The sequence below is a fragment of the Ceratina calcarata genome, unplaced genomic scaffold (genome assembly GCF_001652005.2).
Source record: "Ceratina calcarata isolate Rehan_Ccalc_2016 unplaced genomic scaffold, ASM165200v1 scaffold48.2, whole genome shotgun sequence".
In the NCBI taxonomy this organism is placed as follows: Eukaryota; Metazoa; Arthropoda; class Insecta; order Hymenoptera; family Apidae; genus Ceratina; species Ceratina calcarata.
In genome coordinates, this window is record NW_017172225.1 from 1,514,636 (window position 1) to 1,532,486 (window position 17,851).

The window sequence follows — 17,851 nt, forward strand, 5'->3', positions numbered from 1 at the left end:
CTATTTATTATTAGCATTATTCTTCCGACGTCTGATTTCTTTTTAATTATAGGAAATGCGTTTTTATAAGGTACATAAACTTTTATTGATTGACTGTATAGCAATACGTCCTTAATATGTAGCTATACGTTATTCATATTTAATATTTGTATCCTGTATATGTGTACCACAAAAATCCTGTCTTTCCCATTTTACTGTGAATTCAGTTACTTCATTACGACGTTAAGTATCAGTCGTGATTTGTATCTGCACGCTTTTCATATTATCTATGAAATCGAAGAAGGAAAAGAGCAGGACCGCGAAGGACAGGATCTAGTAGGTCGTCGTTCACAAGCTTTTTCGAGGGCCTACTCAGTGCCGTGAATCGGGCTGTTTTCTCGGTGAGGGCGAGGGCGGCACTCAATTTCGCGTGGATGACCGGCCGCGATCTAAATTTCAAATCCGCTAATGTGTATTTTTGCACGGTGGGGTCTCTCGGTGGCTCTTATCGGCGCGGTGGAGGTCCGGCACGCTTTGAATTTCAAATTCCCCGCGCCGCGCGTGGAACCCGTGTCAAACGTGGCAACCGACCAACTTTCGAATGTTTTCTGGCCCGCTTATGCGCCGTCATTTGTTTCTCTCGTCCCACCCGCCGCCCTCCTGTCCCCCTCGATCTCGACGATATCTGGAGCATTTTATTTATGGCGGCACCAGCTACGTATCGGAATTGATTCCGTGATTTATTCGCGAACCGTCCTTCTGGCTACGAGTCCGGTCGATACCGTTTCAAGAGCCAAAGGCCTCCGAATCGAATTTCGAGCGACAGCTTTTTTCCTTTCGAGCTTCTCGTTCTCGTTTCCGCCTCGCGACTCGTTACGCGGAATACAGCGATAAATTTCCCCGTATCGACTCGCGACGACCCATTAAGGTCACGAAACTGTCTCGCCGCGTATAATTTGTACAAGATTCGAGGCAAAGAAAAGCGGAGGGAGAAAGAGTCGAGGTCCATCACGGTCTCTAACGACGGCGCAAGTTTATCTTCGTCGTAATTTTCGTTTACTTACATCCCCGCCGTTTTTACCAGTCTTCTTAATACGAGAATCAACTAGGCGGCTGGCTAATTGCGCGCGGCGCGACCCGACGATTGCTAAAGTTCCGGCGAAGGCGGCAAGAAAGTCGCGTTACGACCGGCTAATTGGAGCGCAGTTAACCGCAGGTTAAAACCAGCCGCCGAATTTTCTTTAATCTATGCACGGTTTTTTTAACCGCGTCACGCGTCGAGTCCGATCGCTTCGCTCGTTCGGTTTTGTTCCGCGGGATTTTCGTGCGGAGCGGAATGCAAAACGTTCTCGATGCCGGTTAAAAATAAACTTCCCCCGCCCCCCGACGCTCTCCACGGTGGATTTAATTTTCCAAGTATCGCGGGCGCACGGAATACGGGTATACTAAAGTTTCGCGTTCTTCTCCGTTTCGTAAATGCTCTTTAAATGGGTCTGAAAGCACTATTAGCGTTAAAAGCCAGTTACGAGCGGCAGCCAGCTCCGCTCCGGGGGCCGGACTTAACCCGGGGGTCTCCCACGCTAAAAACGAGGATACGAAAGTGCTCTACGGATATGTCTCTTGTACGCGTTTCTCCCGCAGCTTGAATGCCGCGCCGGTTTCGTTTCCTCGGGAATTAAAATTTCAAAGGGTCGCGAATCGAGGAGAAAGAGGTTGGTGCCGTTCCGAGTGCTTTTCCTGTCGTTCAGAAATTTTGTTTAGCTCCTCGTACCGCTACTGGTTCATTGCCGCGGAAAATCAACCGAGCCTTCCGACCAAAGTCGTTCCGTCGAGAGTCTACGGTTCGATGGTCGTTAGCCAAATTTACAGGCGCCCCGCTACCAGTTAGAACTCGCCGTGATATCGCGTGGGTCGGGCCAGGGGTGAAGCTACTTATTTAGAATATTGCCGGCATACATTTGCATAAATTTACTGCAGGCCCTGTGGCGGGTTCCCACCGGGTCGTATAGACCCGTGGAGACCCTCTTAAGGAGCCGGAGAGATAGACGCACGCCCCGTGACTCGGACTCCGCCTCTGACCCCCGACCAACACCGTATCGAGTTCAGACCTCGTAAAGAAACACTTGGCTGAATCGCTCCGGCAACCATTAAAGACAGCGAAATCGTGTGTCGGCGATCTTTTAAAATATAAATTGATTCCGCTGTGGCTCGGAATTAATTCCGCGGTCGAACTTCGTCTGTTGAACGATCGCGAACGACTTGATAAGTAAAGCGAACGTTGTTTCGCAAGGGTCTGGGCCGTGTCTCACGGATTTTCGAGCCGGCATACATATTCAAATTGAATTATCCGCGCTACCAAACGCGCTGATTCGAAATCGTTCGACGGGCAGCCTCGATCCCCGTCGAAACGGGCCGGGCGGCTCGCATCGATGCATTGTCAACCCGAAAACCGCTTCAACTAATGGAAATTCCGTGCGAGAAGTTCGGCTAAACGCGCGGGATCGCTTTGCATAGATATATCGATGCTATAGTTTCGCGGGAAAACGAGATCCAGGACGAGGTTGACTGTACCCTTTCGTGTTTCGAATTGTTTTTCGTCCCCTTTTGTTCGCTCCTCGCTGGTTTCCAGTTACTTACTCATCTCGAAGAAACGCGAGGAGTGGATAATCCGCGGACGAATCGCGAGCCTTGAAAGGAACGTCGCTCGTTCTTTTCACAAATCGTAATTCTATCGCTGAAGAGAAAGAGTAATAGTATAGTAACAAGTGGAACGGGGACGAAGTAATCGACGCCTTTATTCTAAGAAAATAAATTGCAATTTTTGCGTGAAAGTCGAGCGCTAAAGATGTCGCAACTTAATTGAAAGCGACGGCTAACCTGAATTAAAATCTTCAAATTTTATATTCGGACCGTCGTTGGTCGACCCCAGAGAAAGAACGTATTTTCAGTGTCCAAAAAGCATTCGGCATCGATCGATCTATTTTCTACTAAAATGTACCTCGGATATTCTACTACTGTTCATTACTGATTCGTACTTTCTTCTTAACGCCTACCTGTTTTGGACCAGTTAAAAATACATGTTTGTGCGGAAAATCTTAAAATGTCATCGGTCGCGATTTAAATATACTTGTTCCGATGTTCTGAAAATGAAAAGGGACAATCGAGCTATTTCGAGAATCACCCGATTCGAAAAGCCGCAATCGCGTCCATCTCGGCTATTTATACTAGCGGGTCAACTTTTGCAACGCGAACGCAATTTATTTATACGTTAGTTCGGAATAGATACCCCTCGAACGTCAGGAGCCATCGTTTCTTTTTGCACCGGAATCGGGAATTACAGAGATGACACCCGAAACCTATCACGTTTCGGAAGGAACGAGGAACGATCGCAACGGCAATAGTACTTAAACGGCAATGACGCCCGGTCCTCCGGCATATAAATTCAATTTCACGGTTCGCCGGAGGACGGCGGAAAATTTTCATTATTTAATCCGCGCCGGGATGTATTCTATTTCCCATTGTTACCGTATTGTGCGCACCTTCGGTACAAACGCAGTAGAAAACGGCACCTTCGGCTATCACCCAGCTGATATCTACCTTTTGTCAGGAAACGTTTGAAAGCTGTTCGTAATTAATATTTGCTCGAGCCGAACAGAAATCTGATTCGACGTGAAAGGGTGAACCGCTGCTCGCGTTTACAAAAATGGAAGCGCGTTCGCTTGTTCTGTTAATTATCCTAAAAGTTTTGTAATATGAATTCAAATGGACTACGGCAATCGAATCCGTTGTATGTTCTCTGCATTTATGTTAGCGAGGCAGAATCACTGAGACTGTTTGTACACCCCACGCGGCCGCGCCCCTCTGACGTCGGCGATGCTGCTACCACAGCTTCCACCCACCAGATCCCACCTCTCTCTCCCTCTCGTTCTCTCGCTCTCCGCTTTTCCCTGGCACCGAACGTCACCGTTCGACGCCGATGGGAATCCATCGCGCGTACATAAACTAGCGTGTTTACAATCGATGCACGAGCAAAATGGCATCGAGAGGGCTGCGAATTTACCCTGGGAGGCGTCGCATCGTCTGCGACCCGAAAACCCTGGCCCGCTCGGATCTACGCTTTCAAGTTCCGCCGCGTGCCGATTCCGACTTCGTCGCAGACAAATGAAACCAATTTACAGAACGATCAGTCGCGTCTCGTTCATCCAACCAATTTTTCGTTCGACCGGATCGTTATTCAAAAGTTGATTCTCGTTATTCTTGTTAAAAATTCGTCCGATTCGAACGACCGGACCCGCGTACGCGCACGATCGCTGCACGTCCCGCTGCTGTTTACTGGTCGCGTAGTATTTTCATGGTACACGCCGTGCGAACATCGTTCGACGGCTCAAACTTTCGAATTAATTAGCGAACGAGGACGGGACGGGACGGGACGGGATGGTTGGGGGTCGAAAATCTGTGCGCGCGCGTTGAAAATTAATACCGCAAGGACCCCGGCGCAGCGTGATGCACCCGCGATCGATCCTCGTAATACGTTCGGCAGTAGGTAACGCGTAATTTTATTCAAATCTCATGCAGATTGCTCCGTTATCGGCTACTTTTTCAATTACGTCGCGGCAGGCTATAAAGCGTAATAGAGGTGAGCTCGCCGCGCCGCGGGCTGAAACTTTTTCTCCTCGCGGCTTCTCTTTACCTCCCTTCTGGCTCTCTCCGCTTCGCACCGAGATCCTGCCAAACCGGTATAAACTTTAAGTATGAGATATGGCCCTCGGTCCGTTTTTACACCGACCGCGGATCGCGATCCTTCGCTATTATGAACTTTCGTAGGAAATAACCGGCTGATCTTTCTCTTGATTTTCGCTTTCGAGCGCGACCGATGGTCCGGTAGGATCGAACGCGTTCCTCTTTCCGTTTGACAGAAAATTGTATCGGAGTTAAGAAAGGACGTTCGTAATCGTCAAACACAACCATAGCGTTCTTCTCGGATCATTCGTTTCGCAAATACGTCTCGCGTTTCGTATCTAATTTTCACTGGCATTTAATCATTGCGCGCGTTCGTCCTTCCCTAAACGTGAACGCGTCGGCACGCGATGGAAATTTTTTCTAAAACCCCTCTCCGGTTCGAGGATCATCATTTTTCCCGTGTCCTCGTGGAAATATTAACCCTATTAACGAAGTCGACGCAAAGCTTGCAATTCCTTCCTTGTCGCGTCGCGTCGGGCGAGAATTACCGAAACGCAATTACTGAAACCCTTTTCCGAAACGAGTTGCAACACACCCCGGCTTCCCGAATTCCCGCGTTCTCTCCTCTGACTGTAGCTCTCTCTCTCTCTCTCTTCCTCCCTCGCCCTGCGTTTCCCGACTCTTTTCTCTCGCTGCAACTCTCGGCTGGATTTAATGAAAACGAGCGAGCGATCGCTTTTGATGGCGAAAAGTCGGGAACTTGTTTCCGCAGTGGTTGTCGGTAATGCGCCCCTCTAACGGCTCTAACGAATCGCGTCGATTCCCTCGAACGTAATTCGTAAACTACGCGCTTTTTCAGAGTTCGATTCAATCGCTAAGTATTCACCGGGCTGAATTTACATGTTTTTTTTAAGTTTTTTTTTTCCCAGTCGATTGCCAATTATTGTTCGCCGAGAACTTTTGCCAGACTCGATCTTAATTGGAGATTTAAAACTGAGAATACGTAACTGGCCGTTCATCGGTCAGCTCTTTAATGGTCGATCATAAATTATGATCGGGCGAGGGTAGCCGCGGCAGGTGCTTTTGATGCACCGCGCAACCCGCTCTAAATAAATGTACACGTCCTCCCGGGTGGGTGGAATTTCGGTCGGGAGAAAATTGCTCGCGGTCTCCGGGAAAGACTGCCGACTCGTTAAAGTCATTTTTCAGCGAGTCGCCGAGAATTCCAGGGATCTCGTTTCCCTTCGCAAGAACTCCGTTCGTTAAAAAGCGCAAAGACGGAGGACCCGGCCGCGGGGAAGGTCCCCCCTCTGGGGAACTTTGCGAAATAAGCTCCGGCCTCTCATTATGAAATTCGTCACCCGCCGTAGAGAACGGTTAAGAATCCATCTCGCGTCCGCGCGGATCGCGCTCGATTAATGCACCGGTTACGAACTATTTTGGGTACGATAATCGTCACGCGCTCCGGACCACGATGCGACTCGACCGGATACCAATAATCTCGAACGAGCGATTCGATCAAAAATTATCGATGGTTCGCCGATGGAATAATATTTACCTTAAATTGCATCGCGTAACTCCCATCCCCGCTCGTCGCTTCGCGTCCCATCGCATTCGACAGTTTTCACGCAGAGCCGATAGATTAGCGCGTTCACGTTTGCGTCCGAATTTTCGAGCCTGCCCGCTGAACGCGGAGAACGGAACTCCCCTTTTTTTGTAATCTCCTATCTTCGCGAGGACAATTTTTTATCACGATTTTTTATCGAATTCGATATCGATCGAACCGTAACAATTTCTGCATTCAAAAAATAGCTGCGTGACATTTTTAATGGAGGTCGACTTATTTTTCCTCGCGACTCTCGAACCTCCGCCGAATCATGCACTCCTATCAGGAAAAACAATTATAGTAAAGGGTTAACAGTCGAGACGGCGTGATTATTTCATGGAGTATCCTTAGAAGACAAAAGGTGTAATCGTTTTCCTGGGAATCGTCGGTCCATGGAAGAGTGACCGTAAACGGTCTGTGCGATCGCAAAGTTTCGAGACCAATTTAATACTTGGCCAGTAGTCTCGCTCCAGATAGCACGCCTCCCGCGTTCCGCGGACCTTCTGTCTCGCAGCTAGTCCTGGAGCCAGGAAAACTGCCGGGAATCCGACAAACCGGTGCACTGTGCCCATCCATCTTGGAGAAACGTCGCCGTCTCTCTCCTGCTGGGTAGAACCAGTCCGGGATTTTCGATTCTCGTTTAAACATCGAGACGAAACATTCATAATTACGAGTGACAAGTCTCTCCTTTTTTTTTATACAAAAATTGTGCGAATTCCCATTTGTTTCAAAGGGGAAAATATGAAAAGCCTGTAAGTAGCCTGATCCGGATCCGCTTATATTCCGAACGACGCGATGCATTCCAGACTATCTATTCGTTGCTCGATTTCCTGCGATAGCGAATTTCGTTTATCGAGTTTACACGAGTTTCCATCCTATCAAACCTAGGAATCAGCGCCGACAATGTTTTTTCATTTCTCTTTTTTTCTCGTGTGCGTGTTTCCATTTTTTCCACGTTTTTGCTCACATGTTTTTTTAATCGATTCCGTGTTCGAGACGGAACGTCTGTTCCCTCTCGGATTCGCCCTCTCTTTTCCTTCGATGATAGCTATGAGGATCTTGTCAAACTTAGGATCGTTATAAAACGATCTAAAACCTAATACGGTATTCTTTTAAGGCACCTTACCAGTGGTGTGACTGTCACAAATTTACGTCACTTTTGGGAATTTTCTTTAAAAAAAGTATTCAATATGTCATTCAATAATAAAGCATGTCTAGAACATTCTGTTGAAATTTCAAGTCAATCGGATAATGGGTGTTTGAGTTATAGTATCAGCAAATTTGAAAAATATCATTTCGAGGAAAATGCGTTTAAAGTATTAACTATTACTTATATTAATACTATTAGAAGACTGCCACTCGAAAACTAGTTGAGATTCGACCTTGAAATTTTAGTATAATATTTTTGAAGGTACTTTCGAAAAATGCAAAAAAGAATTCAATTTTTGTTAAGTTTCACACTGATTAAGGCCCCTTAAATCTCTGATCTCATACGTCTAAATCCCAACATCCAAATTCACCGTTTCTGTTGTATACTATTCAAATAAATCATAATCATTTTATTCTGATTTAAGTTTTATATTTTTGATACATTTACACATTTGAATCCTAAAATCCAAATCCTGTAATTTACTGTGTTAACTAAAATTCTTTGAGCAACGTGCCTCGACCTATCCTGATCTCTCCGACCCTGGTTCCTCTGCGAACCCGGGAGGAGAGAAGGGTATCGAGGGGCCCGAAGGGACGACTAGACGCTGATCAAAGGCTTCCCTTGATCTTGTACCCGCAGATCCGCCGACGGTACTGGTGAGGCCACAATCGCAATCGGTGAAGGCGGGCAACATAGCGAGCTTGCACTGCACGGCCGAGGGATCGCCAGCGCCCCAGATCCAGTGGCGGAAGAACGGAAAGAAACTTTCCCGTAAGTTTTCACTCCCTTTTCGTTCTGTCATCTGCCTCTAGGAAAGTTCCGAGCGGCCCGGGACACCGGGATGGAAATCGCATCGAAGTCTAGTCCCATCGCGCGCTGGTCTCCTGATCTCGTTACGGTCCGGTTCCCTTCTACCGGCTTCTCCCTTTTTAGCCTCTCTTTTTCGAAATCTCCGACCGGAACCGTACACCGGCTGTTGCAGCAGCGTAACTGACTCCGTGTCCTAGCCGGAGTTCGGCATCCGGGCTCGACTAAAGCAGACGTCGCAATTCTCTCGAGAGAGATTCGATTATCTTGACCGTCGCTTCTCTCGAGCGGAATACCTCGCTCCTCGGTCGGTCGCGTGTTTGGACGTGTTCGTTAGCGTCGGTTCGATTCGGTGGACCTCGATATCCGGTTTCTCGAGGATCTTACCCCGCGTGAAACGCGACTCGATTCCACGGTGCCTCTATCTCCGACGGTATTAATCGAATTTGCCCAGAGATCGAGCCCGTGTTAACGCGCTGCCGCAGGCTCGTCGAATCGGAACCGAGTTTCTATTCGGGAGAAGCGCGCGCGATTAACCGCCGGGGAACCTGCAACGCCGCGAAAAATCGTCGGTTAACGGCACGTGTGCTCTTTTATTCCCAGAACACGGGCGATTGTCCCCGATTTTTGGATTCGCTAATCCAGCGAAACGCAGATAACGCAGTCGGTTTTTTTGTTCACCTGGAATTTCTCGCCCCGCAGAGTCTCAGTCACGGTACCTGGTGCAGAACTATGACAACGGAGTCCTGCTGCGGATCGAACCTGTCAAATCGCCTCGCGACAACAACCAGTACGAGTGTCGAGCCGAGAACGGAGTCGGAGACGCGGTGTCAGCCATGGCGCAGCTCAACGTCTACGATGGTAAGTGACGCGGTTCCCATTAAAAATATATTTAGCCAATTTTAGACTCGCGGTCGACTCTCGGAGCCGACGCGAGATCGTGCGTATGCAACGTTAAGAGCGAAATGGAAATACAGTTTGACGTTCATCAGCTACGACGATCGGACATGGGACAAGACGAATCGTTGCTTTTAACGAATCCACGGGAGGTTGATGTATCGCGGAGGTTTAGCCGACGTTTTCGTTGTCCGAAAATTTATCGCGATCGTGAATCGGCAAGACTCCGGTGGAGAAATTTCGAGGCAACGTTGTTCCTTCGTTACGGCTCCGTCGTCCGATAGCTATTAGCGTTATCGGGGCAAACGGCGTAGTCGAAATTTAATATTTAACGAAAGGTTGCAAGGGGGAACAGCTGCCGTCGAGGAGCATACGCGAACGGCTGCGGGTTTCCAACGGCGTTGAGCGAGAGAATTTGCTCGTTTCGCAGCGAGTAACCGCGTCGAGCGCGGGAGACTTTTCCGATGACAGGGGAACGGAAGTGCGGTACCGAGACGGGAGATGAAAATGATCGAAAATTTTTCCGTGCACGAGACGAGGCGATGCGGCCAGATAACGAGCTAAATTTCGTTGAAATTGTACGAAAGCTTTTCTTCCCTTCTCGTAGTTTGGCTCTCGCGGTCTCCCTTTTTCTTTTTCTATTTATACGGAAGAGTGAACAGCTTAATGGCGCCCAGTTCGGCGACCAGGCGGAAGGCGACGTAATAGAAAGAAAAAACGGGTGCCGCCGCACACCTGGAAAGCTTACCCTTTTCCGGGAAGAATCTCTTAAACTTTCGCGAAACGCCTTAATTGGCTTGGCCAGCTTTTTAATTCGATTCCAACTTCGCCCGACGGATATTTTTGCTCGCAATTTCTCGTATTCTTCCCACGGGAGAAACGGGCGTACGGGGAGCGAAGAGAGAAAAGGAATCCGGGTCCACGTAGCGAGGAGTCGTTTTGAACCACCGGCCCTTCCCAATTTTCATCTCTCTTTCGTTGCAATCATCCGTTTAGCCCGGCTCTCGGTTCGCGTGGCCCGTCGCGATTCGACTCTCTCGAAATTCATCGGGATTTTCTGTTTCTCTCTCTTTTTTTTTTAATCCTTTTTCCAAGCGTCGATTGCCCCGACTGTTTTCGGTGTCAATGCCGCGGTGCCATCCCGCGCCACCTCGTAAATCACCCGATGATATTCGGCCGAGTCTCTGGAAATTCGCGGCGGCTCGATTTCAATTTATTTGTTATAAAGTTAATTCCGAGCCAGGTGATCGTTTTCCCACAGGTGCGATAATACGCGATACCCGGAGAACCGCTACCGCCCGAGGGCAAATTCCTTCGCCGTTTCCTCTGTCCAGCCCTCCGCCTGCCTCTGGCCTCTTTCACCCCGATTTCCTTTTTGTGCGCCGAGGGGATCCTCTGAAAATAATTAACGGAACATAGGAGACCGCGACCAAGTCTCGAGCATCGATTTTTTATCGACCACCGCTGATGATCGCCGGCCGTGGCTGGATTTTCCGCTTATCCACGCTCCGACGTCTCGTCCCCGTCTCGCGTCGTTTCGGGGGAGAATTCAAGTTGGATCGCGATCGCCTCGAGTAGCCCCCGAAAGTTCGCTAATTAAAGGGCGGAAGCCAACTTCTCGGCGTGCACGGTCATCCGCGATATAAATTGAAATCGCCCCCGTCCTCCCTTGTTCAGAACCGACTGATCGTGAACGACAGAATCGCGATGCCCCCGACGCGTTTTGCTTTTTCTTCTTACCGCCTGGAAGCACACGCGCGATTGATCTCGCCGCGGCGAAGAACTCGTTCCTCGTTTTTTGGTCCAGCCTTTCTCCTCCGCGAGGATCCGGCATCGCGTGCTCATTTTTGCCACGCCTACTTCAAAAATCGAACGACGTTCTCTCTGAAATCGCGGTATTAAAGTCGGCATCAGTCGAAAAGTAACGCTTCTCGGAAATGAATTCGAGTCCAAAAGGAGAGCCTGTGCTCTTAAATATTTTAGAAGGTTCCGTTATTACGCATCGCAACGATAAATGGCTGCGAAACTCGTATCAAAGCCGCATTCGGTTAATGCGATTACTCGGAGCATGTAATGATGCAATAATGTAACAACGGTAAATGCGGTTAAAATTACACGGGGAAACTAGCGGGAACAATCGATAATCGTTGCGGCTTGCTGCGCGGTAGGCAACTTCGTCGAGTCCCCGAGTAATACTTTCGTCATAAGATTATCGTGGCACGAAAAATCGTAATCAATTTTTTCAACCTCATTCGAGATAGCTTAATAACAGGCTGCTCTTTACGACCATATCTAATCTGATCAAAAGATATTGATTACAAGCTCCTTTTCTACGCCTATTAATTGTTTTACGAATGCATCGAATGCAATTATCAGACAGTTCTGACTTGTTATCTACGTTGGTATTCTAATCTTGACGAGAATGAACCGTCGTTTTGCCATTTGGCACACGTTTTAAGCATCCGTTACTTTCGCGAACCGTATCGTAAAATTTGAACAAGAGAAAACGGCGTCGACGGTAAAGGTTTCCCCGAACGAACTAGATAGCATCGATGGTTCGCCCAGTCGGACGAGCCGGGATCTGATAACGGCCGCCGGCCTCGTTGGAATACTAATTTCGCTGTTCGCGGGGACACTTGGCGTGCGAGTCGTCGACAGAAAGAAAAATTCTCTGCGATACCCCTAATATACTCGAGAACGAATTCCGAGGCCGTGCATACATATGTATAGAAGGGTTTTACGAGAATTCGGTCTTACATTGTACTCGCAAGAATTCCTTGCTTATTTCATCGTGCTCGAAGCAACTGGCTAACAGCTGATAATTTCCCCTCATTGGAAATTGTGTATGCACGCGTAGAATAGATCGACGAGAATCGCTTGCTCATGAAGAATTCCTTACTTTTATCTATGTTTAGCGTATCCTCTGATCGACGATTTCCGGTTAGAGGTATCCGAAATATAATTTTACTCCGTTATCGGTGTCTATCTTCAACGAGTTGTCACTTTCGAAGTGTTTTCAGCGTTTATAGGAATAAATTTTACGAGGAGGTCGCTCGTCCGGAAGCGAGAGGATAGTTTTGTCAAATGCCGGCGGAGGCAGCGATGGTCTCCATAAAGGGCATACACAGTCCCCGTCGGTGGCATTAGCCTAATTTCAAGAGCCCGCGGTAGGCGGAAATTAAATTTGCACGAGGGCTAAGTGGCATCTTCGGTTCCTGTTGCCTCTTCCACAAGCGAAACTGCAGAGTTACCGCCTGGGCGAAAGTTCGTCGCCGTGTCTCTCGCTCGTGAAATTTTCCCACGAAATATTTCTTTCAGCCGTAGTCAACGGAATATGTGAACAGGAAGCCCGTGGCTGTCGCAAACGAACCGTAAAAGGCGAGAAATTATTTAAGTAGTTAAAGTCAATCACACGTCGACCCTGCACGTCCATTACGTCGAGTCCTCTCCGGTACAGTCAAATTCGTTCAGAAGCGAACCTCTACTACATGGGATCGTTGAAAAAGCAGGAACGAAGCGTCTTGTTTCGGCTGCTTAAACTCGTTAAACTCGATGGTAAGACGGAGGATTCCGGGATCGAATGCTTAATTAACGAGTCTCGACCACAGCCCCTCGAACCCTCGCGTCGTTCTCGTCTCGTCGGGGTTTGTCCTCCATCGGATTTCTTATCCGGTCTCCGTGAGAGAACATTTCCCGAAGAAAGCAACCTCTCCCGCTTTTTCTTCGTATCAGCCGTCGCGGAAAATCGGGTAAGAAACTTTTCGTCGACCAGAAGCCCGATCGAAACCGCGTGGAAAAACGAACCTTCGGAGAGTCGTCTCCCTCTCACCCTCGAAGGGGCGGGGTCCTCCCCCGTCCGGGGAAGGGAGGAAATCGAGCTGCGATTTTACGACCCGTGATCCTAATTAACGTTTAATGTTTCGATTTCCCGCGACAAGGGGAAAGAAATTCCTGCGGATAATGGACTAGCCTGGAAGGCGCGGGACGGTCAATATTGACTCTCCTCCTTCGGCAAAAGGAGAACCGAACCGAACCGAACGATGTTCGCGAACAAAAGACTTCCTTTGTCCACCGCGGGGCATTTTATTTCCTGTCGACTCTTCCACCGGTTGCTTCATTCGGTTCTGATTCGATCTCTCATTTTAAAAGGCCCGACAACAGGTTCGTTGACGAAATTATCTTTGCCCGGGAATCCTCTATGGTTCGCGCAGAGATATTCGGGTCCATTAACGCGAGACCGCACAATGATCCGCGGATTCCACCGGGATAATGGTGAAACTCCGCTGGGAAGAAAAGAGGAATGCCTCGTACGTTTCGGAAAATGGACGTGGAGCCGGAATCCACCGCGGAAAGGCTCCTTGGCCTCTTTCGCCCTCTGATCGATATTAATTCTTCCGGTTAATTTTTCCGAGACTCCGGGCTGCGTTCACGGCGTAATTTCGTCGAAACTTGCGGTTCGTAAGACCGAGTAACGAGACGGGTCGAAAATCCCGGAGGGGATGATAATGGATAGAAGAAAGGATGAAAGTAGGGCCGCAGGAGATTAACGCTCCTCTTTTTACGTTATCCACACGGCCATGGTACTCGGTCGAAAAGCATTTTGCATTAAAACGTTTCAAAGACGACCAGTCGACTCTTGGAAACAATATGCAATCCGCGTTTTTTCTCTATCGACAGGAGCGGACAGGGGCGTGGAGGGAACTCAACTCGTCCGAAAAACGGGTGGCTTAATTACTAATTAATTGGCACATAAATTAGCCGTGAATTTTCGCCGGGCCTTCCATCCTGCGCTGTTCCCCTTTTTTCCACGTCGCCGCGACACAGGGAGATAAGGCCAACTATTTCAGCAATCTAACTTTCTCGCGGCCGTCGGAAGTTTTCCCCGGCCCCGGGGCACCCGTCGCGTCACGATCTTCTCTCATCGTCTCTTCCTACCCCCATCTTTCTCACCGATTGTGGCGTTACCCAAATTGGAAAGTTACACGATTATCGCTTATCTTTTTGTATCGTCGTCGAACGATCTGTATACTTTTGTACGCTTCGATTCGTACCGTCGAACGCTCGGTTCGACAGATTTGTTGTTGCTGAAACCGTGACGAGGACTCCGGTGATAAAACGAGCGACGTCCCGCGTCCCGACGTGTCGTTTCGATTCGGAGCAACCTGTAGCTCGTCGATTCGCCCGAAAAGAATTCGTATCTCCGGAGGACGACGGCCACCGCGAGGAAAGCTCGATAAACGCGACGAGAATCCAACGTCCGCCGTATCGCGGCCGCCTCGCTCCGGAGAATCGAAGGTCATCGGTCGAAAACGCCGTTTCGACGGCAATAGCTCGGCTCGATAATAGAAAACGATAAAAGCGTAGTAGCCCCGGTCGAAAGGGGGACGTCTCGGATCGGACAAATCGGTACCTTTTCAGGGTTATCGTGGAATAATGCGGCGTTTAACAATGGACGCTCCGTCCCCTCGGGATCGCGCCCGATATACGGAGGCTATGGGCGTGGAGACGGAGGAACGAAAAGGAAGCTGAAAACTCGCGCGGGAGGGTTTCAGAGGCCCCTTCCGGCCTTTCAGAGACCTACCCCCCGTGCCGCAGCACGCGCGCGCGTCCCTTATTGAAGTCGATGATATTCGGCCCGTGTGCCGCGATTTTCTCCATTCAAGCTACTAACCAAACTCCCGAACGTCGACGGCGAACCATTTTCTGCAACCTCCGCGGAGTGGTTTTACGATTTCATGCTCCATTTCGACGGATTCGTCGATCTCTCCTCGGTTTTCTTCCTAACGACGCGCGTTTCGAAATTTTTCCACGTTCGAATCTGGTGATATCCCATTTTTACATTTTTCGCCGACGGATTTGACGCGCGTACCGCGATCGGAAGCCTGACATCGAGTCTGAGATCATTCTCGGGTCTACGCCATACGGAATTATTCTGCACCGAGATTCTCGTTACAGTTTATTTATCGAGATCGCTCGCGTGACATCAGGATTTGGACGATCGAGCGAATGCATAAAGCGGAGGTTTAATTCGTCCGGCGTTTCCAGCCGGGGTCTCGTTCGCGGCAGGGAACAGAGTCCGGGTTCCCTTGAATATTAAATGGTCACCGACTGCCTTTTCCCGGATTCCCGTGTTCGCCTCGCGTTTCGAAAGAGTCCTTAAACGCCAGGTTAAGTCGTCGAAGATTAAAGTGCCTTCGAACCGTGACTCGGCTAAGAGCCTTCGCCGCGCGGAATTCTAATGGGCCGTCGCTCCCTTCGCACTCTCGTTCTCCTTTTTTTTTTTATTTCCCTGCTCGCTTAGTCGCGTCTGCTCCGGTTATTCCCGCGTTATGAAGAGCACGTATAAGCAGCGTGGAACCGATCGCGCAAAGTTTCCGCTCATCGAGCCGCGCCGAGAATCGAAATAAACGGTGAGCTTACGAGGGAATTAGGATGATAAAAGCGGCAGGTCGCGAGGAAGCCAGCCAAAAGGGAACGGGGGAAGAGAAATCGGTAAAAGGAAACTTTGTTTCCGGAAGAGGCAATTCGTCTCCTCCGGCACCGCTTGGCAGACAGAAGGAAGCGTATCTCCCGGTTCTTGCCGTTCTAATCTCTCGCGGCAAAGACTGACGGGTCTCGCGTCTTCTCGAAGGAAATCCCGAGACAAAGGCAAACGTCTTCTCCCCATTTCGCCTCTCCACCGTACGCGTCTCGCCTTTCATCCGGGCTGTTCTTCCTTCTCTTTGCGAGCGCGTCTGCTCCTAGTCCGAACGCGACCCCGCCATCGACAGACCAAGATAAATATGAAATTCCCTCGACGATATACGTAGAGAGAGAGAGAGAGTCTCTCCGAAGGGAGGCGATAAAAAGAAGGGAGCGAGCGTGGCCCCTCTGCATTCTCGTGCGTGAAAAGCGTCTTCGATCGAGCGGAAAATCCGGTTTCCCGGGAATTAAGTACCAAAGAGTCGCGGTAGACCTCTGAAGATTCTCACCGAGCGCATGAAGAACGTTTATGCGCCCGCGTGTAATCGATGGACATTTGTATTCGCGTCGTTCGCGCGGCGCATGTTCATTTTTGCCTGTACGCTCAATCAGAAATATGATACCAGGCCGCGTTCGATATAAATTAATGAGCTTTCGGCATTGCTATTGATGCCGCGTTTCTAATTTTAGGGCGATGCGTTTCGTTTCGTCGCATATAGAGTCGCTGGAAACGGCAAACAGAGGACCGCATCGATTCACGGAGAGGTCACGAACGGACGGAACGGTGTCGCGATGCCATGCCGCGTGTGACGAGACCTCTCGCGATCGGTAATTTCGAAATTAATTAAATCGGATCGTTCTCCGTGTACAGATGGACTTTTTCGTCGAACGTTTGCCGACCAGTTATCACGGACGCGGCCTCGTGAATCGAACGTGGAATTTCAGGGAAAACCTTTCAATCGAGATTGAAAGGTATCGACGCGTGGCCTGAAAGATCTATTCCGTTTCATATCAATACCGGGATCGAGTTGTCGGGATAAAAAACCTTGCGAACCGTGTTGTTTGGTCAGTCTCGAAAGGGTCAGAGCAGTGAATGATTTTTCCGAGGGAACGTGAAAGCGAGCGAAGTTTGAAAAACCCGGCGATAGCCGCGGTATCACTGGATATTTGTAAAACGCGTCCGATAATAAGCGATTTAAAAACATCGAGGGTGACTCTCGTGCGAGGACTCCCCGAGACAATTCCATTAAAAACGACGACCGGAACGAGGGCGTGAAGGGAGAGGGGATGTAGGGCGCGAGCGCGCCGCGAGATTGCGGCAGACAAGGCAAAAAGAAGAGACGAACGGAGGATTCGAGTGGGACTAATTCGCCGGGCACGTGGTTCGTCATGCTCGCCAACTCGATTTAGCTCGTAGATTGAATCACGCGGACCGAAAAGAACGAATACTAATTTCTTTAGGGGGACGGAGTCGAGAAATTCGTCAAGGAAGAAGGACCGCCGTTTCCTTTTTCCATTTCTTGTACCGACTTTTCGCGAGCCTCGTTCCCCGTCGAATCATCCTTTCGACCCTGCGGAAGTACCCATCGACCGATTTCTTCTCTCCTCTCTTCCCGGCGTCTGCACGCCCACCCTCGCTCCCATCGTCGGAGCCAGAGGCTAAGGGTCGAAATTGTTTCTTCTCCACCACAATTACGAGCAACGGTACACTCGAGTCTTCCCCTTTTCTTCGTGGGCGAAAAAAAGGAAAGGATACCATTGTAAATACTCGTTAAGGAACTTTTCCCACTCCTCGGACGAATAAACCCGGATAGCCGCGCGCAAATAACGACCCCGCATACTAATTACTATTTATTAATTTGCGGACGTCTTCTGCCTCTCCGTAATCCTCGCATTCCATTCGGGAACGACGGAAGCGCGATGCGGCACCGAATAAAGTAAGCTGGTATTTCTGATAATTGTGCAAATATTGAAGAAGGATAATTCCGGTTCAGTGGGAAAAAAGTGAATTTTATTCGAATTCCCTGTTTTTCTTGTAGGATACTTTTTAATCGGATATCGGCTACATCGTTTTACGATATCCGATTAAAGACTGAACCTCTCCAAAAATATTTCAAGGTCTGCTTTTTCAATGCCGAGCGAGGTACATCCGCACAAAGAGATGTATCGCGCTAAGTAGACGAAAAGTTTGTACAAATGGACACGGTGGTCGGTGGCCTTTTCTATCGCTTCGGTCTTATTCTCTTACAGGAAGCCAGACGGGAGCCTTT

General features: G+C 49.2%; 1 protein-coding gene across 12 annotated transcripts in view; it reads left to right on the forward strand.

Moving 5' to 3' along the window:
* Positions 1-17,851, forward strand: part of Lar (tyrosine-protein phosphatase Lar) — a 224,635-nt gene that overhangs the window by 138,140 nt on the left and 68,644 nt on the right. For all 12 annotated transcript variants that reach the window (XM_026816022.1, XM_026816024.1, XM_018029058.2 and 9 more), the window contains 2 exons: positions 8,055-8,186; positions 8,925-9,083. In XM_026816022.1, the coding sequence (XP_026671823.1) occupies positions 8,055-8,186; positions 8,925-9,083 (291 nt within the window). The remainder of the gene's footprint in view (positions 1-8,054; positions 8,187-8,924; positions 9,084-17,851) is intronic.